Here is a 25,251-nt window from a genome sequence, read left to right as displayed (position 1 = left end):
TAAAACAGCCTGATCAAGACAATGTAGAAAAAGCAACAAGAGTGTAGCTTTCACCTTCTACAACAAGGCTAAGGAAAATCTGCCGTATGTGTGCTCAAACTCTGTCTAAGAAAGCAAGAGACTTCCAGACCATTACATACGTAAATTCATTACCTGGATAATTCCATTTTTCCAGCTGATCCAGAAGCTGCGGAATTCATCCCAGGAGAGGATACCAGCTGTGTCCCTGCTGACCACCGGCTCACCCATTTTGCTTATGGAAATCCATGTTTTAGTATTTTGATGTCCACCAATAACAATCTCAGTCATCTCTGCCATGTCATGTGGACCAGAGGACAAGGCCAGGTGAGCATCATTGTGTGCTTTCACAGCAATGTCAAAGTGTGTCATCTGGGCAGGTTTCTGCATGTATTGGTACTCATACTTATTAGGTGTAGAAATGTGTATTTTCTCTAGTCAGAAAATAATGGAATGTTGTAAGAATTAAAGCTTAGCTTACATACGTCAAAAATAACCCATAGCTAATTACTAAAATTTAAACAAACAGACCTTTCCTAAGTGCATGTTCTTTTTTCCAGCTTCTCTTAAACAAACTATAAAAGTGGATGTTGCTTCCCATCTTCTATTTATACCCCCTTCCAATATAGAATATCCTTCAATTCAAACTGCTCAGCTGGATTTCTTATTGAAGTCTGTAAGTGATTTTTCAGTTCTAACCTAGTGGTCAAAAGCATCACTGTTTAGCTACTGGAGCCAACTTTGAGCTATCCAAAAGTCAGGCAGAAAGGACATAGTGATTCCAGAACTGAATTTTAAAACATCAGCTGAAAATATAGTACAGTCACAGTTACTGTCCACAGTGCTGAATACTTAAACTGTTTCATCAAGTAAAGGAATTTAATTGCCATTTCCAGAAATCACTTGGGCAGCTAAAGTAAATTCATAATTAGCCAGCCAGGTAAAAAAGACTCTTTATTCAAAAGCTCCTCCTACACACAGAACTCATCAATCACAGAGAAACAGAAACAAAGATTTTTGGTATTTTTTTTTTTCCACAAGATGAAGCCATATGTTTCTATTTATAACTAAATCAAACAAACTTAGTATCTTGTTTGAATCATGAACTCACCATTTGGGCAGAAGAACACACTATAGGTGTATTCTCTGGACAGTCCCTCTGGCTATATAAAGACAGAAATCCATACATAAAAATACAGTGCTTGGATTGGCAGTAACAGCTATTCAGTTTTACTTACAAAATACAGAAAGAATAATCTGCTGCTGTACAGTGTTTTATATCCTTTACAGAAAAGTTATTACACTCTATTCTGTTAGCTAGAGATATGCTAACCACTACCAGTGAATCTCACATCACAGCATATTTCTTATATTAACAGAGCAAGCTTATCTGATAAAATTTCTATCCCTTTTTCTTCTGAACAGTACTGAAGACTCACCAGCATGAGCTTGAATCAAATGGGCTTTGTGTACACATGCTACTAAAACTGATTATTTCCAATCACGTAAACATACCGTAAATCAACTTGAAAATTCTTGTAAACCTATTTACATTTTATTAACTACCTAAAAACTTTCATGATTTGCCCGAGCATTTATAATTTTTTTCTGAATTATTACAAATTCCTATTCTCTTACCTCAATAATAACAGTACTGCGAACATAATCCACTCCCACTGGGGTCCTTTTGTCCATATAATTGTCCTCTGAGTGCCTGCCATTCTTTAAGGTCTGCATCCCATCCTGACAGCAGTTAGTTCCACCATAAGCAAAAGCTTTTGCTAAGAAACAGAAGGGAAAAGCAGCAGATTTTGTGATAGGAAGATCTTCAGAAGTTCAATGAAGATCTAAACCAATTAGATACAGTTGATGAACAATACATCAAGTGTTTTGTAATTACAGCCCTCATATTACCTTTATTCCGTAAGTATCTGAACAGTCACATCTAAAATTGGACAATATTTGGACAGGGCAAGAGAGAAACTCCTTCCTAGTTTCCAGTGTTGCACAATTTTTACTGTGATTATTTGCTGGAAAGATATACAGAATTTGTTGTCATTCTCTTACTAAAAATTTCCACTGATCTCTTCAGGAAGACTAACAGGTCCAAACCTTACATGACCACATATCATACAACAGGAAAAGCGATGACTAGGGAATCTCCTGAAGTTTGGTCATTCAGACTCTTCAATGCATTACAGCTACAGAATCTGTTTGTAAGAAACAAATGAAGTTGAAAAGCTAAGTTGGCAGCCAGTGGTATGAACAATTCCACTTTGGGATACTAGGGAAATAAGAATTTCCTTCTGAAAGAGGAATAAAAAGAAACACTTGTAAAACTCCTTCAAGCAGCAAGCTATTTTTATTTCTATACTACCAGTGATGTTGCTCAGTCCAAGCTCACTGAAGGACAAAACGATAGAGGTGGGTTTAGCTTCCCCAGGGGCAACGCACTTCTTTCTTGTCAGATGGTGTTTCCCAGGATGCCCAACAAACTTTATGCCTTTTGGAACAGAAATCTTCACATGGACCTGTGAAAATTTTTGAATGCCTTTTATTGCAACTTTCAGCTGCAAAACCAACTGATAAACTAAATGCTTAATAAAATTATAGTATGTACAGATTACTCATTCTTCAAACCTTTTAGTAACACATTTGACTGACAGCATTACTTTCAGCTCAGCAGTTCTACAAGTAGTTCAGAATGTATTACTGGGGCTAGACAGATAATTAGTTTGAGAAGAACACATCTAGAGAGATAGTATTTCTTGGGAAAAAAATGTTCTTTCAAAATAAACGACTTTCAGCAGCTTTCTGATGATGAAGGAAATTCTTCTCTGTAGTTCAGCATAAGCTTCCTAATTGTCTTCCCTACATTTTTTACTATTTGTATTTCTAAAGTGCTGCAAGAAACTTCAGGCTACTACAGTTGTTTCAAGATAAAAGTAAATAAAGCAATGACAATCATATTGAAAAGCAGTATTTTTATCTTGTTCAAAGCATTGATGTCGAGCTTATCACTACAATATCCCTATACCTTATCTACCATAACTTGTTGATCACTTGGGAAATTCTGATGATAAAACAGAATTTAGTAGCTTAGCAACAGGAATAGCAGGCAGTTACCTCCACACAGACAGTTAAATAGTTGTAGACAGTCAACGGGATTTTGGTCTGCTCTCCCCGGATGACATGGTATGGCAAGGTGAAATCAATGAAGAAAGGTTTAAAAGTCTTCAGCTCTGATTGACTGGCAATGCCCAACCCCTTCTCTTCAGACAGACCCACAGCTTCCGTTATCCACGTAGTGATAGAGTCTGGCACTTCCACGTGCAGCTGTGCTTCTCCTGATACATTACTACCAAAGAGAACAGGGAATAACACGGGTTGATCAGATTAATGAAATGCTTTTGAATGAAGCTAAAGCGCACAGAGCCAAACGTTTTGGGGAATTCTCTCTAGATCCAAACTTACAACATAGCATCAATGTCTGCTTAGAACAACAGCTTATGAAAGGCTCAATGTTTTCTGTCTTTTTTTTTTTTTTTTTTTGAGACCTATGCACATTTATAAGGAGCAGAACAGCAAGTAGTTGCTTCTACAAAACAGTCTAACATGCAAATTCTTGTAAGAGAAAAAGGAAAAAGGAGGAAAGAGGAAAAATAAATTTTCCAGACACCAAGTTCAGCAACTGCTTGTCCAGGAGAGCATACTTTGATTCAGAAACATTTTGGTTAGTTGGTTTCTGGAATGCCTGACTCAGAAAATTTCCAAAAACATCATTTTCTTCCACTGAGGATCGTAACTAATTATTAAAAATCAATTTTCTATTTCGAGTATTTAGCTTTAGCGTGCATACCACAACAGGATATCATAAGCCTGGTATCCTCTTCCACGCTTTATAATAATAGAAATTCAATTCTGTTCTGCAGACTTTGCTATTTCCCTCCTGCAAAGAAGCTTTGGACTTGCCTGGAACAGAAAACATTTCCTCTAAAGCAAGAACAAAAGCTATTTCATGGCTCAACTGGCAGGATGATTGGTGCAGTTATGAGTACACCCTAAGGTTGTTTTCTTTCAAGTTCTTATTTATTCCCCAGAGCTTGATACACATGCTGCTAGCTCTGTAATCTTTTGAGAGCAACATGCATCTTAGTTGGCATGGAAAATGAGAAAGCAAAGATCTTCAGAATAAGCTCTGTGAGTCTACAGCATAACACACTGTCTTTCAACACTGTAATACCGCCTGATTCATATCCAGGACAAACTGCAGAACTGCGCTTTCACTGCTTTCCAACTGAAGGTTATTCACATTTTAGGGACCAATGTAGCTTTACTTCCATCATCTAAATCCACTAATTTTCAATGAGCCTAAGCTATTATAACTGTCAGTAACTAGGCAGCATGTTATGTACTGGTCTGTGTATTTATATTACAGGAGGAAAGAGATTCAAACAAATCGTGTGATAAAAACCTAGAGATCCCTGTGCCTTTGAATAGCCATGCTAGGTTCAGTCAGTCTCCAAGCACTCTGGCCAATGAACGTGGTTCCCCAGCTCAAACTACAGAGCGGAGAGCCTGGGAAATGCACTTGGCTTGACAGCACCATGTTATTTTAAACTCTTATAAGCACACTAGTTTGTTAAGATGTAGGTTTTTATCCTAATTGGAGTTAGGTAGCTGGTACCTGCAGTAAACTTCAGCCCTGAAGAGTAAGAAGAAGGGTGTCCTAGCTCTAGAACTGGCAGTATTCCAGTCTGTTTAACCGGACAATTTGTTGCAGCTGATGTTCTTTCCACTGGGATTTCAGCCCATAACCAGCATTAACATTATTTTCACACATGAGGGCACTTACTCTTCTGGGCGGGGGGCCAAAGTACACACACATTTCAAGCCATTAGACCCTCCAGCTCTAGGATTTTTTAGAATTGGTTTGGGAAGTTGACATTAGGCTTTTGTTCCTTCTTTCAAGATTGAATATTATAATTGTAAATAGTAGAAGAAAAAAATTCTTCCTGTTCAAGAGAGTGGAAATCAAGGAATGCTCAACTCAGTTGTTTCTAATGAAGTGGAGAAAATGCAATCTGCAACTTTTTATTCCACACTCTCCCACTTATAATTAACTGCCCCGCTTGCTGAGGCCCAATCGGCCACTTCTGGAATTCTTTGTGTATTACTACAAAGAGTATTTCATGCTCAATTGAACAGATTTGAATACACTTGCTGCAAGTTCCTGTCAAATTAAATTTATTATCATTTATTGAGAATGAAGTTTACTTGCAAACCTGGACAAGGCTTTTAATAATTGCTTCAAATTATCCTAGATGTGCTGTTTCTGGGACAGATTAGTTATCTATTTATTCATTTTTTTTAGTTCCAAATGTACCCAGTGGAAACCATGATTTATCAGGCAGTAAATTAAGGTTTGGGGGAGATGGTCTTGCATCACACAAAAGAGAAAGAGGGGCTCTGTGCAATTTAAAAAGCGATCAATAGAAAATATTCACCAGCGCACGGTTAGCCTATAGGCAGCATTTACAGAAGCAGCTATTCTGCCTCCATCTCCTCACACATATTACTCTGGGATCATTTCCCCCCTAAAGCACAAGCAGCACTTCATGCTAGAATAGGGGTGGAAAGGAACAAAGCCACTAGCACTCACCGAAGGCAACATTTCTGGATTACCATAGGGTCCAAAAACAAATCCAGACCCAACTCATCAACCACTGTAAAGGGAAACTGGCACTTCTGAGGGCCTGGTCTTGCCTCTTGACTGTGAGCTCCAGCAAGATTTCCCATTACCGTTCACTCTCTTAAGTGGTACATAGAATTCTGGTCCATATGAAGATTTTAGCACAGAGCTAGAAGCGCACTATCACTTTTTATCTTCCAGTCCCTTCTCATTACAAGAGCGGTATGACTTGCACTTAGTATGTGAGGCAAGCTTATGCAACAGGTAGTTCCTCCAAGTAGCTAATCACTGCAAACCTATACCCTCACTTGCTCTTCAGTAACTTGTCAATATGCCACTTCCATAAGTGAGTAAACCCTAGAAACGTGTTGAACCAAACCATTACTCCTTTTCTTCCCTGAAGATTCTCCTCTGCCTGTGCTACCATGGTGAATGACAGATGGGTTTCAATGTAGTCACAACTGACAGGTTCAACTTGAAGTAAGCGAATACACTTCAAGACTAGAGGAAATGTTACAAAGAAAGATTATTGATTAAAGCAGTAATGAAGAAAAGCAACTACAACAAAAAAATATCAAAGAACACCAGTGTAAATCCATTAGGTTTTAAAGAGCTTTCTTTTCTGTAGTTGAAGAGGATACAACCCTCTGGATATAATTAAGGGAATTCCCTGTCAATACCTGACATTGAGGCAGTGCCAAATCCATGTTTCCGGAAAGAATGTTCTTTTTCTCTTCTCTGCTCTGCTAGAACAAGAAATAAGGCCTTGACAATGAAATCTTTTAATGAGATGATTTTAACAGTAACTGATAAATCAGTGTTATCACCTGAATGCAGCTCACATGACCAACCAAAACTCTGGCTAGCACAGAATCATAAAAAAGCCAATGGGTGTATCATTCATAACACATATTACATAGTTTTTCCAAATGATCCCATCGTGCACACACACATCAAGCAGTCTCAAGACATAATTAAGAACCTAAAAAGTAGTATAAATATGACAATCTTAAAAACTAACATAAAGAAGATAATCCAAAAAAATAAAGGTTTATGATCTACATTCTTTCACCGAATGAAATCAGAGGGAGCACATAGAGCATGTGACTTCCCATGATATGGCCTTACTAATAGTAGTACTACAATCACTATTTTGTGTTCCCCTCCATTTCTGCTCTTGGAATTGTCTTGATCTCTAATATTTTCATAATTTGTTCCATTTGTCTGCATCTGTGATGCTTCATTATCTTTTCCTTAACTAACCTCCAAAACTTAGTCTGCTAAGAGAGGCCATCAGGTGGTTCAGAAAACAAAGGGAAGGCACATCCTCAGTTTGCAGCATTAGCCATAGCACTTCACAACTTTTTCGTCCTGCAGTCCCTCATTTTATTTATTTTGACCACCAGCTGAATGGTCAAAATAATGAGCTATGAGCAACTCTGCAAAACAAGGGCTAGCTTGCAAATATTGAGAAGCAGCAACCAATTCACAGAAAACTGAGATAAGCAAAGAGTTTGAAATGATCTTTTGAAGAATATTACTTTGCATTTTTCCAGAATTAATTTAACAAAGTACTGTCAGTTACAATTTTTGTTAGGTCTATCAAGACAACAGAAGAGAGTTTCCCCACCACCCCCCTGCCTAAACTAAGCAATTTCCTGGGGTAACAGAGGTGGGAAACAGCTGAGAATACAGAAGAAAAAAAAGCTAAGAGTATCATAGACAATGTGCATTACAACAAAAGTGTTACCTTGGTGCTATTTTAGAATGCATTGTAGCCACCAGCGTCCCTGTATGTGGCTGAAAAGCTGGGACAGCCTCATCCGTGTACATGCCTCCATTCTGCCTGTGGTTTAAGCTGACTATGTCAGTCATCACAACCAAGCCAGTTTCCTAGACAATAAAAACAAAGACCACAAAACAAAAGCCAGAAAAAAAAAAAACCAAAACATGTATCAATAAAAACTTTTCTGAGTAGAATCCCCCAAACCTATTCCAACATTTATGGGGTAAATTTCAATTGAAATTTCAAGAGTTTTAAAACTTTATATAAAAATGACAATGTGAAAATACGTAGGCACTTTATAGGCAGGGGTTTTAGAAGAAAGCTCTTGTTTGCTTAGATAATAATTTAAATGCATTTTCCAACATTAGTGGGCATGTGTAACTGTCAGGCAGCTACAGGTGAAAAATTATTACACATCTTTTTCCCCTAGAATATTACATTACAGCTTTTTACCCTTCCTAAAAGTTTCCAGTGTGTTCTGCTGCAGTTAGCAGGCAGCTTTCACATCGGACATCACCAATTCTGCACGGCCAGGAATGCCAAGCAAAATGGAAACTGTCCACAGAGCTTCACAGTAAAAATACAGAATTTGTAAGAAAGCTGCCTGCCAGCTCTGTCCCCTAAATGCACTTATTCATAAGAGACAGCAGTTCCCAGACACCAAAGGAGGGAGTATGAGTTTTGTTCTCTTTACACATGCATCCAATTATTACAAATCAGGTATACAGCAATGCATACATATCAGCTGTTAACATACTTATCTTTTCCCAAGAGTTTTACACCTCTCAGTAAGAAAAAAAAAAAAAAGCATCAAAACAAAAATCCCAACAGATCACAGGGAGAGAAGCAGCAGCCACTCTGGCAGCAGCGGGCAGTAATGAGGATTTAGAGTTTACGATTAAGAGATTGAAGCATTGGGGAGGGAATAAGTGGAAGCCTATGGGATTTAAGACAACACAATAGAACAATTTAGCCAAAATTGCAGAAAGGACAAAGAATGAAGAGACAGAGGATCGGCATAACCTGATACAGGATACCAATAAAACATTGCTGATCTTTCACGCAGATGGCTATAGAAGCTGGTAGAACTAGGGCAGGAAAGAAGTTTAAAGGATTTCCAAAGGATGGTCTAAAAGAGAAAAGGCTAGAAGGAAAGACTCATGTTTCACCTTGCTTCCCTGTCAAAGTAACTGCAGAAGAGATCTGCATGCTCGCCCATGCCTGGAGCAACCTTCCGGTCCCCTGTCCGATTCTCCAGAGCATCCACATGGATCCCTCCACCCAATTGGATATCTGGCCCTCTTATCAAGATTGGCCAAAATCAAAGTGCATTTCTCCAACATCTTTGCTGGAACAGTTTATTCTCTGTTCTCAGAAATTACTTTTCAGCCTACCCCCTGGAGAAACAGCTCTGATATGAAACAAATAAGGGCCTATGGAGCAGAAAATTATCCTGCAAATATGACAGTACAAAAGACACTCCATAGAGAAGTGAGGCTGATTCTTCCTACTGTAAACGCGAAGCGAGCATCCTTGGTGATGTCCCAGTGCCAGGGAAAGACAGAAGATCTACGGCGTCTACGCGAGGACATGCCTGGCCACCAGAAGTGCCCCTCTTCCTTCAGAGCTCCAAAAGCATCAGATACATCATACTCTGCAAGCTCTTGAAAAACCTGCAGGGAACCAGAGGAAACTGCTATCCTTTAGGTATAAAGGCTACTTACTAAAGGTAAAGTGCAGATAGCAGCATTAAGAAAAAGACATCAGTGCCTTCAGCTTCCTTTTACCTGACTGGCTGTCAGCTGAAAACCTGTCTTCAGCAAGTAGACACTCTTATCCACAGTGGCAATACAGACACAGCTTGATTTTGCAGCCTTGACCTTGATGTTCACAACATCACCAGGTCTGGTCTCATTTGCTGAGAGCGCCACTGCAACCTAGGAATTTAACGTTAAGTCTCATTATCTTGACTCATAACCAGCAGACAAAACTAAGAAGAGTAACAAGACACCACTCCTCCCTCTCCACTGGCTACGTTGCCAATACCTGATTTTCAAAGGAGGACTTCACAGTGAACTGCAGGCTGTCTGTAACCCCTTCTCCGTTCTCCCTGACATAATACACCAGAAGACGGCCCAAGGGAGCCATGTTGTGAACTACTGAGAACCGGAGGAATGTCATGCAGACTTCAACCTCTGCTGCAGGCATATCAGTAGGTGCTAAAAAATAAATTGTAAAAAGGACAGTGTTATTTATCAAAATCACTCTCTTCCTGCCCCATCCAAATGCTGCGAGGCACAGAACTCTACACCCAAGACTTGCATCCTTCCCTTGTTCCTGTTGCGCAAGTTCTTCTTGAACTCAGAATCTTTTCCTTTCCTTTTTCTTTTCCTTGTGTAAGACGATAGGCAATTAGCACCCATAACGTTATGAGCAGTACAGAGAAGATGGATAGAGAATGACTACCCAGCATTTTTCCTGACATAAATTCAAGGAGATATGCACTTAAGTTATCAAGCCATTTAAAAAAACACAAGAGGGTATCTATTGCTGTAGAATGCTGCCGAGAGAAAAAGTATAAATGAATTTGAAACAGGATTATGCAGTTTATAGAGCATCATTTCACTAGCAGCAGTTAAATAGAATCATAGAATGGTTTGAGCTGGAAGAGACTTTTAAGGATCATCTAGTTCCAACCCTCCTGCTGTGAGCAGGGGACATCTTCCACTAGTCAGGTTGCTTAAAGCCCCATCCAACCTGACCTTGAACACTTCCAGTGATGGAGCGACCACAATGTCTCTGGGCAACCCATAAATACAGAAGCTCAGAATCAAGCTTCAGTGCAGAAAGTTACTACCAATTCTTAAACCACTGATTGCTGGGCGGGTACATCTAGGGACATGTCTTTTATTTTTTTCCAAACTATCTACAACTGGCTGCTATTGCAGATACATTACTAGGACAGACAGACTTTTCCTTTGGCAGCCGTTGCATGCATCTTCCCAAGCATACCATTCTTTATGCCCCTGTTCCCCGAATTCACCAGGTTTTTATCTTTCCGTTATTACTTGTACAGACTAGGAGCCCACACCTCATTTCCCTTCCCCAGGCTAACTGCACGATCTTTTCCTTTAGCCTGATCCATGTTATCAGTCCATCCCCTAGTGTCCTCTTCCCAGTTTAAGCTCAACTTAGCTTCGTAAATTGCCCCAGCCCCCTCATACGCTTCCTTACCACTCAGCTGATTCCAAGCCCAGCACATTAAGAAAGACTAGAGGTTTCTTAACAGAGAAAGACTAGAGAAAACTCTCAAGAGTTACCTCTCTTGGAGAAATTTATCTTTTTCTATAACTGACTTGATTTTTTATATTTGACTATGTGCACAATGGATATCACTGTTTTTCTTGCACAAAATTATTCTATGCTCTTTAAGGAGCATCAGATTCAATAAAGAGGATACTGAGGTCTGCAGAAAAGTTGCTGTTCCCTGAAAATAGGGGCAAGTCTGCATTTCTGATGCTAGCTACCTGTTCCTGGAAGGTGTGTGATATCAGTGTTCTTCTCAAAGGGAAGGGTGGCTCTTTTGCTCCTCTGCTGGGTGATGTTACTGGGCTGCAGTCCTGAAAGGACAATGTTGCCTCGCGATGCCACTTCATAATGTAGACTGAAGTTGCAAGGACACGTGGACTTCACTGCAATCCAAGCCTCCTCTCCTACCTGCACCCAGAGACAGAAAAGCAAAAGATCTGGTCTGTTACAACGCATGCTTTTTATTTATAAAGCACAGAAATCTATCTGGGTTTCAGTCCACAAGAGATGTGGCCCCTCTCCTAAGAAATGTATGCATTGAAAAGTACACTAGCACTGTTTTCATGGACTTTCTTCACAATAAAAAGGGGCCTGTGTTCAGCTCTTCACTCCCTGCAAATCTAACAGAATGGGCTGGGGGGTTGTATGCATTAATGAAAACAATAAAGGAATCTCTGGAATCTTGAAAGTTAAGCCTTTTGGCACAGAGCAGCTGTCAGAATTGGTTGAATTTTAGTCACCCCTTCAGTAGTGCAGCCCAAAAAAGAAGAGAGATGGATTGGGGGTGGGAAGTGATGTGCGTTTGATAGTCTTTGCAGTTTAATTGAGATTATACATGGTGATTACTTTCATATGGCAAATACTAATTCAAACATAACCAATGTGGCATGAAATTACTGGGAATAGATCTGAAGGGAAAATGCTTTCAAATTACACAAGTCTTGATATTAATTTGCACGTCTGGCACTCAAGGAGCTGTCAAACATACAAATAAATGAGAAGAGAGCATCTTTTTTCTAAGTAAGCTCATCTGATGCCTGCAATAGGCTTCAGAACAGCACACTGACTTCCTGCAGCTTTTGTGCACCGAAGTCCTACACCCAGAGGTACTCACAAAGCACTGAATCCCCTGGTGACAAAATCCCACACACACTGCCAATCCCAACAGAACAGACATCAGTGCTCAGTCCTGGGATTAGGACCGTCACGTCTGGCTGAGTGATAAGCCTTCTGGGGAGCAGCCGACTTTCCTAGGAACACAAACTTCTTGCTACTGGGATATGAGGAGCAGCTAACGCTTGTGTTAAGTAGGCTTTCTTCAGCAACTTCCACTCCTGATCCTCCTGCCATTTAAAGCATAGCAGTGCCCAACTAAGACTGTTAAGGCTGAACAGCAATGTTAAACCTCAGTCTTTAAAAAAACCTCTTTCTTCAGCACTACCAGTATTATCTTTCCAGAATGTACACATGGTACAAACCAAAGTGCAAGGACTTGACCAGAAGGAGATGCTAATGGTTAAATACAGTGAGAATGCCACAGAGTCCAAGTGCCTCGTGACATTAAATATTTGAAGTATTAAGAATTCCCCAGTGCAAATGATGAAACAATTCATTAAAAAATGAATGTAGCTAATTGGAACACCCAGCAAGAGCTGGCAAAGCAGGGAAACAGTTCTCACATCAGCTGGTCATCTAACTCCTAGCTTTCCCACAGAAGAATTAGTTCTAATCAGGTTATAATAAGAACAATGTGTTCAGATTAGCAGTGTATAATCCCCTCTCCATACCTCAGGAAACTTGTAAAAGATTAATTAGCCATTAAACTTCCATGAAATTCCATGATAAAACACCCTATTGTTACCTGGATATAAAGAGTCTGAAACCAACCTGACGGATCTGCTGATAATAGAAATCTAAGTGTGTATATTGCCAAAACCCACATTAGGATTTTTTTCCACAAAGCAACATGAAGACCCTCGGAGCATCTTCTTGGGTAGAGAACAAACCCTAAACACCTCTCAGCAAAACAATACGCAACAGGAATCATGGTTAAATCAGATCTTTCCTTGAGGAGAGAGAGATCACCACAACTTTTACATGGAAGGACTACATTTTTAGAGAAGCTCCTACAAAAAATACAAAAGACAACAAGATAACTATGTTCATAGCCCGATAACTGGAAGACTAAACAGATTCAGCTGAGATTTAAACTGGAAGTTCTAGTGAGACTACATAGCCCTCACTCAGATCTTTAGTAATTAAGCCACTCCCACTAACATCACTTCCAATTTTCCAACGTTTGTCGACTTGAACTAAAGCATGTCATTTTCACAAAACGATTCATAGGTGAATGATACTGGAGGTTCACAGAACAAACAAATACGAAAAACTTAAATGTTGTCAGTGCCTACACCCACCCTCTCTCCTCTGTCCCCACAACATAAACGAGAATGCCACGCTGTGCAAAGCATCAAAGGTACTTTGCTTAGAACTATGTGCACCCCACACTGAACAATTAGTTGGTGGCTGAAGCGCAGCTATTTCAACCTTTGTAGTGGAAACAATAACAGTCCAGGATCCCAGAAACAGAAATGGCTAGAAACATTTAACTACAACAAAGTACTTTAAGCCAAGAAATGCAGTTGTTGCCATGATGGAGTATGAAGCCAACATACCTGGAAAGGTTTATCTGGTGCCTGGAGCTGGATGTGACACTTGCTGGGCGAGTACCAGCTACTGATGGACAAGTAGTTTGGCAGATACTGATCCCCAGACGGTTTCCCATCAATCGCCGTCACCTTGGTCTTAACAGAAGTTACATCTGAATGTTATGCATATATAGGAAGCCTGATTTGTACTCTCTTCTTACACTGAATCCCCATCTCCCATTTTATACTTTCCAGCTGTTCAATTTTACATAGCAACAGTACTCTCCAAAAAATATCAGACCCTTACTACTATGCTAAACTGTATCTGGGGAAGCACCTTTTCATGATGGTTATCAACATCAGTTCTGCTGGCAGCAAGAAACAAAGTGAGTGTTTGTTGCATTTAAATCAAGAAGTTGAAGCTAAAAGACACTGATTTCCTGTTTGTAGCACTGATTTCTAAAGTGCAGGTTTGACAAGATTAGTTACGTTAAAGCCTGTTAATCCCATAAAAGCTTTCACCCACCTCCAGCCAGACATATTGAGCAGCTGTAGGGATGGAGGGGATTTCAAACTCCACCAGGCCATTTCTTGATACCAGTTCACTTGTATAAACGTTGTCCTTCGGTGTGAGTTCAGCTTTAATACGGACAGTGACTCTGTCAGCTGGACTTCCATCAGGGTAAGTGACTTCTACCTACAGTGTTCCATTTATAGAACAACGGGGTTTACGTTATCAGCAATTCCAGTCAGTGACAGAAACAGCATGTGGAAAAAACACACCAGAACATGGTGTAACATCCTGGGATCACGTCAGTAGAACTTTGTATAAGCCACATGTCAGTGTCTACTTTCAGTCTTACCTTTCCTTTGTAAGGCAGTCCAGGTTTGAACTGTTTTCTGGTATCCTTGGAGTACTTGATATCAATCAGCTGCTTTTGAACAGGTGTTGAGTCATCAAACGTAACTTGCTTGCTCCCATCAGAGCTGATCACTGTGGCCCAGATATTGACTGTGCCTCGAAAATGTTCCGGAACATCAGCTGGCATCATGTCTTTCACACACACATCAAAAACAGCAGAGCCATCAATCTACGAAGCGTATTGGGGAACGGAAACATAAGTTTGCATTCACATTCAAAAAGGGTCTAGAAGCCAAATTTATAGCATAAACACCTGACAGGAGTTTGCAGCAGTATTTTTAAAGGATGTGAAGTGGAAGGAATTAATTGGGGAGTGGGTGAAGGAAGGAGGAAAGAAAGAAAGTTTCATTTTCCGTCCTTATCCATAGTCTGGACTAGCTCTGTCACAGTCCCTCATTCTCATGCTCTCCCTCAGCCCCACATGCTCTAAAACCAGATTAATACTATGGCAACAAATTCTCATCCCCCCCCAGTCATAAACATAACATGTAAAAAAAGCAATATTTTTATTATGCTGGACCAAATTATCACATTTATTTATTTCTTTTCTGATATCCCATCAGTAACAAAATAAGAGCTGTGGTATTAACGTCAGAGAGTACAGATCAGGCATTTTATCACAGCTGACCCCATGGTCTCCCTCACCTGGGTTGTCTTGAGGACAGGGTGTCCCACTTCATGCCTGTAGTACCCTACGCCATTTATAGTCATATTGACAATTAACTTTCCTGTCACTGGTTTTCCGAATGTATATCTGAAATGGAAAGAAGATAATTAATAACTTCCATTTGTTTTCTGTTTTCCTGACTCTATCAAGGCTAGTACCACGTGACCTGCACATCTAGCAAACAGAAAAAATATATACAGAAGGTCTTCCAGCTTGTTATTGTTAACAAGCTTTATGATGGCTCCTACATAGGAAAGCTTCTGATGATGACCAGAAATCATCTGAAAACTCTGCAGCAGATGAGATCTAAGCTCCAGTGACCGCACCATCCTGTCGCTGTACTACAATCCATAGCAGTGAAACTTTATCTGGGACATGTTCCTACCTGGCATGGACAGTTCCTTTTTCACACAGTGAAAGGTCACGAATGTAGCGAGGGGGGTCAATCAGCAACTCAAACTTTGGTAATACTACAATGAAAAGAAATACAACAGAATCTTGTCAAGCAGATCTTATTGTCCAGATTATAGCAAAAGCATACATAGCTCTGACAAGATCACTGCTTGTGGTCGGATGAGGGCAGTGCAGTCAACATTAGGACAGCACTCAGCAGAGAACAAAACAACAAAAGCAGCAAACCAAGACCATCTTGGCAAGACGACCTTAGCAAAACACCCTTAGATTTTTACTTCTTTTCAGAGGGATCTGTGTACCAGGATTTGAGCCCAAACTTTTCTTTGATACATGGTAAAAAGGACAATTCACTACCGACTCATCCACGATGTGTCAGGAATAGAGCTGAGACACGAGCAGTTGTCAGTGTCTATAAATGCTTGTGTGATCAGGTCAGATGCCATAGCTGGTGTGCTGGGTGAAGTGATGCCCACCTTTCATCAAACAGCAGGACTTTGAGACTGAAAAGGAGGGTAGCAAAAAAAGAATTCAGAATTCCAAGGAGGCCTCTGGGAAAGGAAGGGAAGCACTGACAGACTGGAAGCATCTTAAAGAGTTTTCCAAAGTAAAATTAAATCTTTGTTACATAAATAGATCATGCAATGTGACACTCCATTTCAGGTCCATTACTGTGTGAAGTGTGGAGGACAGGAATAAAGGCCTTGGTTAAGTTGCAAGTGTCTATGTCCCTGAAGTCCAGAGCCTCTAAAGAATTCTTCCTCGTGACATTTTAAATGCATTATTTCTCAGGTGTTTTACCTCAAGTTAAAACATTTCATACTGTTTTGTTCTTCCAAATGCACTTGGGTTATAGTCAAAGTCGATCTGAATACAACTCACCATATTTCTGAACTTCAAAGGATTTGTTGTACGTGTGCCCCTGCATTTCAGCAAAGATGAGCCATTCACCGAACACCGGCTGATCAGACAAAGGAAAAGTCATATTTACAATACCTGAAAAAGGAAACAACATACTGCAAACTCTGTGTCGCTCATCAGCCCTTGTCAAAGGTCACTGAACACAACTCAGTGTAAGCAGAAGCAAAGGCAAATAACAATACACTGCGAAAAAATTATCTGAAACTTACCACAACAAAATGGCTTCAAATTGCTCCACTCTATCATACGAGACCCCCGAGGATCCTGCATAGTGGTTTAGGAATAAGAAACATCACAGTGAAAATGATTATCACTAATACATTTAACTCAGTTTGCAACAAAGAACACTTCATTAACAGCTCAAATGTAACTAACATCTGTCAAAAATTTATGAAGATACTTTACCAGGGGTATTTGTTTTCTAAAATTCAGTACACGTTTAAGGACACTGCTTCTCTAACCAATGCACACAAGCAACGACTGTCAAGTGGCAGATCTTCCACCTATCTTAAGACACCTATTTTGGATGGAATGAACTGGCCTCTGAAGACGCTTTCTTTCTATTCACAAAGAGAGCTGTACAACTAGCAAGACAATCTTCAGGTGACAAAGTCAGATGAAATTAATCCCACTGTTTTTGTCAGCATTAAATCTGTGACTGAATGCAAACAAGAGAAGAGGGTGAATTCTGCTTGCTGACAGCTAAAGAAAACACATGGTTTAAAAAAAGACTAGACACAGAAGGAACCTCTCATTCACCTCATAAAGAAGAAGACAGGAGCACCCTTTCCTTGCCATGACTTTCTATTGTCCACTATCATAATGTTTGGGTGCAGAGATGAGATTGGCCCTGCTATATCAGCCCAGCCAGATGAAGGATAGGAGTGTGTCTGCATTGAAAAGAAGGGAGAAATTGAGTGGGACTGTTACATTTGTAAACCCCAGTGAATCTAGCCAATTCTTCTCAGGCTGAAAAATGGGAATGGATTTCTGAAACTGAAGTAGAATACAAGTATATTTGTTGGTGATAACAAAAAAGCAAGACACAAAGATCAGTTGAAGACACAGGGATAGAGACAATTGCATAGGTTACAGCTGAGAATGGCCATAATGGACTTGAAAAGGTACAGACGTGTGACTTGTTCCTCTCAAGGCTACAAGAATCTTGTGCCTCTACAGGATACATGCTAGATGATTGGCAGACAGATACTCACCACCACATAAGCTTCAATCTGAAAGAGAAAAAAAAAAAAGAATAAAAGGCTTTATGAAACAAAGCTACTTTTCTGCTTCTTGTGATGAACTGCCGAGTATAAGGTATGATACACAAAGTGACGAAGTTTAAATATCTCTTCTTTGGTAAGAGTAGCCTGAGAAACCTACATTTCATTCACACATCTAACTGGAAAAGCAATACTTTGCATCTCTGTCCATTACCTAAATAGAATACAAGTGTCTGAAAAATTCTTCTAACTGCTTAGACTGGCATAGTAAACATTGTATTTGTTGGCACCACAAAAGTGTGTATTCTTCAACAGTAATGTGACCAAATGAAAAAAAACCTAAATTGGAAATAACAAGAAATCACAATATATGCCTAAATATTATATATATATAATATATATTATATTTCTGCATAAATGTACATTAGAATAAAATACACGTTGCCAGGTATTCCATCATATTTTACAGTGTGAAAGCAAACAGTTTTCTTTACCCTGTCATTGACTGGTCTCAAGTCAGAAGTCACCATAAAGAGGTTTATCAACACTAAAAAAGGAAAAGAGGAGAAATTTATTACTCATCACAGCTGATAGTGAACAGAACATCTCATCCTAGAATCTACCCTTGAAAAAAAGGTTTGCTTGAAAGCAGCCCTAGTATCTGGCAAGTTCTCAAAGGTCAGTTTACCTTTCTGCTTGGGTTTATAGACAGGTTTATCAGTCTGGATGAACACTGATGATCCTTTGCTATCAATAGTTACTGTGGTATAGTTGTGAAAAATGTAGCCTTCCTCTGCTAGATGCCGGTTGCCCCAGACTTTTAGATGTGCTTGTCCACGAAGTCCTGAAGGAACCTAGAAAACAGACCATGAGGTGAGGAAGACACAGAAAAGCCTACAAGCTTTCTGGGGAATATAACTGGAACTGAAGTGAGCAAAGAGCAGCCACCTGCTGCATTTTGCTGTAACTATGTATTAGTAATAAAAAGAAAATGAAGAACATACTAGATCTTTTACACTGTATAAACTTCAAAGGAGGCAAAAGTAATGCTAAAAACACACCAGGAAATTCTCTTCTACCCTTTCTTTATCACTCAAGCCAAGTGATATTTGATCTACATGTGCAGCTTCCACTATAGAAGATGTGTTACACAGGGAAATCAACCATACTATGGTAGACATAGCTATACCGACAGAAGGGAAAACACAAAAAAAACACACATACAAAAGAAAACCAACCACCCAAACAAAACATGCATGCTTGCACATTTTCAACCAGTTGCTCAGAGAAATAAAAGATTTTTTAAATGATGTTAGATTAAAAATTATGAAGTAAAAAATCTGATAATATAGAAATATTATTATAATAAGTCATAATTCAAGAGTGAAAAAATAAAATAAATAAAACAAAAATCAGCAATGACACTGCAGATTTTATTCAACAGCAAGTTACAGTCTTTGGATAAAGAAAATCTATAGCATTTGGTATAACTGCTGATGTTTCCTGTTACATAGGTCTGCACTATACCTTCTTGAAATGAAAGGAATAGATACTTAAATATTCTTCTATCAACATAGCAAAGTGCAGAGGCGGGGAAGTATCAAGCCCTTTCTAGAACCTAATTCCCTGACACAGTTTAACTACTGGCAGGACAGAGCAATATCAACATCAGCCATATAATAATTACAGAGAAGGCAGAGAAAACTCTGGGGTACGCCACCAAGGCAGAAGAGATCCAATCAGTCGTGACAGACCACCACCAAGCTAGTTAGACTTCTGTAAATAAAAGGCTTTAATGTACTTATAGGCCAATGAAGACGTAGCTGACGCAGCAGGAGCAGTGAAGACGTGTGCTGTGCTACAGTAATACAACAGAACTGTTCCCAAATACCTGGATCCACTGCAAAGAAAACAGATTGTTTTTCTTATGGCACTGCCTAGCAAAGACTCATTCAGACACGACCAGCTTCAGTCAAGAGTTAGCAATGCAGTGTGGAGGGTTTTTTCCCCAGTCATATGCTACAGGGATTAATCTTGCATACTATCCAGAGCCTACAGCTCAGCATGTTATAGCTACTGCTTTCCAGAAGCTCATCACAATATGATATTTACATCATTTGTTCCACCCATCCCCTTTATACCTCCCATTAGAGGTGACAACTCCAAAGCAAGTCCTGACCAAGTTAAGAGATCCAACACTTTTAAGACTGGTTTGTCAGTCCAGCTCCATTTTGCCTACATTTCAAGTAATAATCTTCTACAGCAAATCACCAAACAATACCTCTTCCAGTTCCAAATGTTTTGATCGTGCTTAACCAATAACAAGACGAAAAAACTCATACTGCTTTGAATTTACACTCCACTTTTCAAAGATCTAGGAAGAGGGATAGAGACAAAAGTCCTGTACTACAATGGAAGCACGTCAAATTATCTCACAGCAACCATGAAAATGGCTTCATTTTTCTCTGTATGGTATCACTCAGTCCTACATATAGCATAAACTAAATTACTTCTTTCAACGAACAGTGAACTCTGAATTGGTAGCATTTAGCTTGCTCATTGGCATGAGGAAGGATAACTCACACAAGGTGCAAAGCAGGGGAGATCTTTCACAGGGCGTCTTTCTGCTGTAAGAATGAGTATCTTTCACTGCACCCAGACCTCCAGTATCCTAGGGATTCAAATAAAGCTAGGTATTGGTTTAAAAAGTGTGATTTGCTAAGGTAAATATATGTAATTTATTTTTAATGGCTACTGGAACTCTCTAGCAGAATTGCATTTAAATTCATCATCATTCCACTCCACTACAAATCCTCTTTGGAAATAAAGAGTTACTCTCATTCCCTCCATCTCTTTAGTATGGGTAAGCTTCATTTTATGGGCTATGCTGATGGCAAAAAAATGACTAATGTGAAAGGCTAAAATGGTGACAAAACTAGTGAAATGCTATGTTTTTAAAATAACATAGTAGTACCAGAATAACTAGCAGAGACACAATGTTCAATAATCTGCCATTTCTATGGATTTCTGTGGTCTGCTCAATGTTCCACATCACTTACATAGCAATACGTACTGCCATTCTTATAAAATAGTCACAGCACAGAACTTTATGTTGAGCGATGAACCACAGATTCAGCCATTGATTTTCTTCAGTGGTGCAAGGCCTTGACAGATGAGCTGTGATGGATTAAACTTTGTTCACTTTACACTCTTCCTCTTGCAAAGGTTGCTTCCTTCTTAGTGTGTGCACCAGAACGTGACCTGTATTTGTGCCTCAGCTGCTCAGAGAGCAATGCCTGATGTAGTTGCAAGCAAGCCCCTCATGTTTCTACCAAAACCGTCATAAAAAAACTGACACTCACCTTCAATTTAATTGTTCCTTTATCTAAAATGAGAGACAGAGAGAGAGAGAGGGTCAGTCTTCTCAAGCTAAGGTACTAATATTTTAGACATTTGCAGTTGGGTGAAAGGTGACTCCATGTCATAGAGCCACTAATTGCAATACCCATTCATTAACATTTCACCTGGAGTAATTTTCCTGTACTGAGTAAAATAATCTGCACAGTGAGCAAGTCGGACCTACTAGAGGTCTGCATAATAAATTCCATCCACATTTATTTACATTTTTTGCCCAAGGTAAACTGCAAAGTGCTCTATGGTTAGAAATTACCACCAAGGCTGAGGTTTCAGCACAGGGCATCCTATGCTTATAGAAATATTTTGCTGTAAAAAGGACCTGGCTTCTTTTGGGACTTGAATAATTCTCAAAACAAACACTCATAGAATCTACTTTGATTGCTGGATACAGCCATACCTAAGATTTCTCTTTAGCATATGTTGTCCACGTGTAAGCATCACTCCCTTTGAATTACTTAGCAATTGCCAGTCAATTTCAAAGACAACAAGGAAAGGATAAAACCAGAGACTGTTTCAAGAAAGGAAATGGCTTTTATATAACTCCCAGTTTTTACACACAGAAGGGTTAAAACATGATGGTTAAAGAGCCTGATTGCCTGAGCCTTGTCTATATTACAGCTTCCACCACTACTAGCAGTGGTAGAACAGTGCTACTTGGACTTCATTTTCACTAATGTAAATTCATTCGGTATGAAGTTGGACATAATCAAAACACTTTTTGTCTTTACATACAGGACAGAGAAGTATCTGTCATGGATTTTAAAGACATCCAACTGCACAAATATTATCACCTCTCTCAGCAATAATCAGTCCTGAAGATGGAGACATTGCATTTCCAGCACTCACTTTAAAATAAGGGTAGAAAATTATGATGACGTAGATTTTACATTTTTCTTTAAAGTCAGCTTATCTTATTCCTTATATAGCTCCCCAGTGTCAAAAATTCAGGTTTCAAAAGGAAATATATTCACTATAAAACTCCTGAATATCAGTTATTCAGGGTCTCTCTATGTCTTGGTGTTGCAAAATTATCAGCCTTGGATGTTTGCAATCACATACATCAAAACCACATTTGCACAATCAACTGAGAAAAATTAGCAGTAGTCAATGTATTAAATATTAGTTTGGTTCTAGTCCTGTTATCACCTAAAGCAATCTTCAGAGAGATACTGATGTGCTCCCACAGCACCTCAACTTATAAACTAGTTTTCAACTTCAGAATTACAGGAACTTACCCAGAACTGTTCCGTGGCCTCGTGACACAGTTTCTCCTTTGACTACTAACTGAATCTGGACTGTTGTCTCCTTCACAGAGTTAAAGATGGTTACACTTATAGCTTCCTCCACACCAGATCGGAAAACAGAAGGTGCCGCAATCAAATAGCCCCTGAAGAGCAAAATTGGAAGTGGATGGTCAAGAACAGCAACAAGAGCATGATCTTAATTTGTAAGCCACTTTACGTTTAACAAAAGAAAAAGAACAGACTAACATATTTGCCCCTGTAGCGTCACATTTGTGACCACCAGCAGTCCAGGCCTATATCTAATACGCATAAAATGAAATTAAAATGCACATAGAAACAAACAGAGCCTAAGTGGCTTACAAATCCTTAGTATTTAAATAAAGATAGTAATATCGATGTTTATTGCTTTATTTATATTTATAGATTTATATTATATAGAAATTTATTTACATATTATACACCAACAAACTAAATATACAACTAGCTAATCATAAAAAAGCTGAAGTTCATGAAAGAATGAGAAGGTACCTGAACCTCCAGGAGAGTTTCGTAGATAATGCTTTGTTTTGAAACAATTTAGATACATCTAACATTTCTGCCCCAATGCTTATTCATGGCTCCGTTTCTATAGTTCAATTTGATATACAAAAAAAGAAGTGACTCTCAGTGCTGACACTCAGCGCTTTCTACATGTCAGACTCGCATACATGTAATGTGTCTGAACTTCCAATTTATGCAGAAGCAGCTCAAACTGCAGTCACAAGATTGAGCTCAGATTCTCAGTTCTTCTACCACTTTTTTTGTTCAAATAATTACATCCTGCAAGTTAAAAAAACCTGGCAAAATGGAATTATTTTAGCAGGCACACAGACGGTTTTAAAGCCACCCTAGACGACCTCCCATATATACTACAATCCTTGTGTTTCTGAATGGAATCTGTACCACTCCTCTGCGCTGAATGGCACCATGCCATGAACTTGTCAACTAAAAGCATTACAGACTCTGAGCTCTTTGATGCATTGGGCTGTAAGCAACGCATTTATACTCTCTTCATGACACACCTTTCTGGGGGTTTTTCTACCCAAAAAGACTTTTTTAAATGAGGCAATTCCTCATATGACTCTTTAAGCCCAATTTCTCAGCCCATGCCTTTCTACAGTTCCCTGAGCCAAGTTGCTTTAGTTCATGATTAATTATCACTTTGGGATGAGGATGATGGTGTTTTACAGCCCCCAAGTCATCTTTCATCAAATTCCAACCCCGTGTTTCTCTCTCAGCAGGCCTCATTGCCATGGAGATCCCATTACCCCCAAAGGAAGTTCAGATCTCTGTGGCATTTGAGTTAAATAGCATGGGGTGCTTGCAGATTCAAAACCTTATGGTTCCCAGGTTTGAAAATTCATCAGAATGATAATAAATAACAATAAAAAGTTACTACTTGGCCTGCAAATTCTTGGTAAGAAAGACATAGCCGCTGTAGTTGCAGAGGGAGAAAGAGTACCCATCTGCATCCAGTATGAAATGATTAGATTCAAACTGTCACATAAGCACAGCACTACAGTGCCATATGTGAAGCACATGTATTCACGTTGCTCCAAACTGCTGCAGCTCTTTCCGAAGTATCAGCCCGTTGATACAGCTATTTAAATCACTTAAGTGACATTTTAATATTAAATATTTAACTTAGCAATTAAACAGTTAACTTGACAGTGACTGGACAGATCCTTTAAGCACCGTTGACACACAGCTCTGTCAGGTTACACCAAAACTTGGCAGGATGTGAAATATTTTCTAGTAAGCAAGTGAAAATAACTTCTCCATGGCACTCAGTTAATGCAGCTATTCATGATGTTGATAGGCTATAATAAGCTAGGGATAAAGAACAAAGCAAACCTTAATCAAAGTTAACCTAAACACACTGAAATGAGCCGTGGATTCAATTTCTAAAAGCCAGAGAACTTTCCCCGCAGTAAAATGTTTCTCCCTGGATGATTTTCCCCACAAGAATGCTTCACATGCTCTTCAGGAGCAACCAACATTACTTTCAACCACCCCAAGCACAACAGCAGCCCCTGCGCAACACCCCGGATTCCTTAAATAATTGTTTGCAGATAAAAGCTTTGCAGCCGCACGCTGGAGCAGCTAGAGGCAGGTATTTCTGAGAAGGCTTTCTTCTTTTTTTCTCCCCCCCTCCCTCCTTTCCCTGTGCTATGCACTTTTGCACCGGCGAGTACAAACGTGCCGCTCAGCTCGGGAACCGCCGTAGCTCGCCTCCCCGACCCCAGTCCCCGAGGGGACCTTCTCAGGCTTCGTTAAGCGGCGGGTGCAGCCCCCCCAAAGCCCCTCGCAGAGCGGAGGGGTTCGCGTACCCCCCCCCCCGGCACCATCCACGGGCAGGCTGCCCGCCGGGGTCCCCGGCCTCTCCCCGGTACTTACTGGCGCTCCCGGGGCTGGGCTGCGCCCAGGCTGCAGAGGGTCAGGAGGACCCCCCAGAGGCAGCCGGGCTCTCGGCGGGGCATGGCGCTCCGGAGCCCCAGGCTACGGCGCTCTCCGCGGGCAGCAGCAGCCTTTTGTTCCCGGCGAGCGCAGCCCGAGCTTCCCCCGCCGCCCCGCTCCCGGGCTCGGCTCCCCGGTGCCTCTGGCCACCGCCCCCGCCGCGTCCCCGCCCCCGGGCCGCCCCCTCCTGGCCCCGGTGCCCGCTCGGCTCCGGCCCTGGCTCTTTGTCTGCGGCTCCCCGCCCGCTCCTGGGCAGGGGGCCGGGCCCAGCACCTCCGCCCCTCGGCCTCCTCCCGCCCGGTCCCAGGTGCGCTGCCCGGCCCGCTCCGGCCACCGCTCCTCACCTTCACCGGCCCCCCCGCAGCCCTGGCAGCCTTCCTCCCGAGGGCTGCTATGGCATCGGCTCCTCTTCCACCGAGCCCCACCAGAGACCACCCGCCTCAGCTCTCTGCCTTCCTCCCGAGTCTCTGAAGGGGCCGGCACCGGCGCCTCACGCA

General features: G+C 40.5%; 1 protein-coding gene across 1 annotated transcript in view; it reads right to left on the bottom strand.

Annotated features, from left to right (window-relative positions):
• The window catches only part of CPAMD8 (C3 and PZP like alpha-2-macroglobulin domain containing 8), a 52,871-nt gene extending 27,995 nt beyond the window's left edge, over window positions 1–24,876 (bottom strand). The window contains exons 1-24 of the mRNA XM_075444129.1: window positions 24,695–24,876; window positions 22,250–22,401; window positions 20,960–20,982; window positions 18,286–18,451; window positions 18,092–18,144; window positions 17,589–17,606; window positions 16,584–16,638; window positions 16,336–16,449; window positions 15,428–15,512; window positions 15,021–15,129; window positions 14,317–14,544; window positions 13,980–14,150; window positions 13,481–13,609; window positions 11,024–11,213; window positions 9,543–9,715; window positions 9,284–9,433; window positions 9,008–9,169; window positions 7,461–7,603; window positions 6,391–6,453; window positions 3,145–3,376; window positions 2,396–2,549; window positions 1,657–1,799; window positions 1,130–1,181; window positions 154–452 (exon numbers count right to left, since the gene is read on the bottom strand). Of these exons, the coding sequence (XP_075300244.1) occupies window positions 154–452; window positions 1,130–1,181; window positions 1,657–1,799; window positions 2,396–2,549; window positions 3,145–3,376; window positions 6,391–6,453; window positions 7,461–7,603; window positions 9,008–9,169; window positions 9,284–9,433; window positions 9,543–9,715; window positions 11,024–11,213; window positions 13,481–13,609; window positions 13,980–14,150; window positions 14,317–14,544; window positions 15,021–15,129; window positions 15,428–15,512; window positions 16,336–16,449; window positions 16,584–16,638; window positions 17,589–17,606; window positions 18,092–18,144; window positions 18,286–18,451; window positions 20,960–20,982; window positions 22,250–22,401; window positions 24,695–24,777 (3,147 nt within the window). The 5' untranslated portion in view covers window positions 24,778–24,876. The remainder of the gene's footprint in view (window positions 1–153; window positions 453–1,129; window positions 1,182–1,656; window positions 1,800–2,395; window positions 2,550–3,144; window positions 3,377–6,390; window positions 6,454–7,460; window positions 7,604–9,007; window positions 9,170–9,283; window positions 9,434–9,542; window positions 9,716–11,023; window positions 11,214–13,480; window positions 13,610–13,979; window positions 14,151–14,316; window positions 14,545–15,020; window positions 15,130–15,427; window positions 15,513–16,335; window positions 16,450–16,583; window positions 16,639–17,588; window positions 17,607–18,091; window positions 18,145–18,285; window positions 18,452–20,959; window positions 20,983–22,249; window positions 22,402–24,694) is intronic.
• Between the last annotated feature and the right edge of the window lie 375 nt (window positions 24,877–25,251).

This window comes from Opisthocomus hoazin, chromosome 27, assembly GCF_030867145.1.
Source record: "Opisthocomus hoazin isolate bOpiHoa1 chromosome 27, bOpiHoa1.hap1, whole genome shotgun sequence".
Classification (NCBI taxonomy): Eukaryota; Metazoa; Chordata; class Aves; order Opisthocomiformes; family Opisthocomidae; genus Opisthocomus; species Opisthocomus hoazin.
The sequence above is the reverse complement of the archived record's forward strand: the minus strand, read 5'-3'. Positions and strand labels throughout refer to the sequence as shown.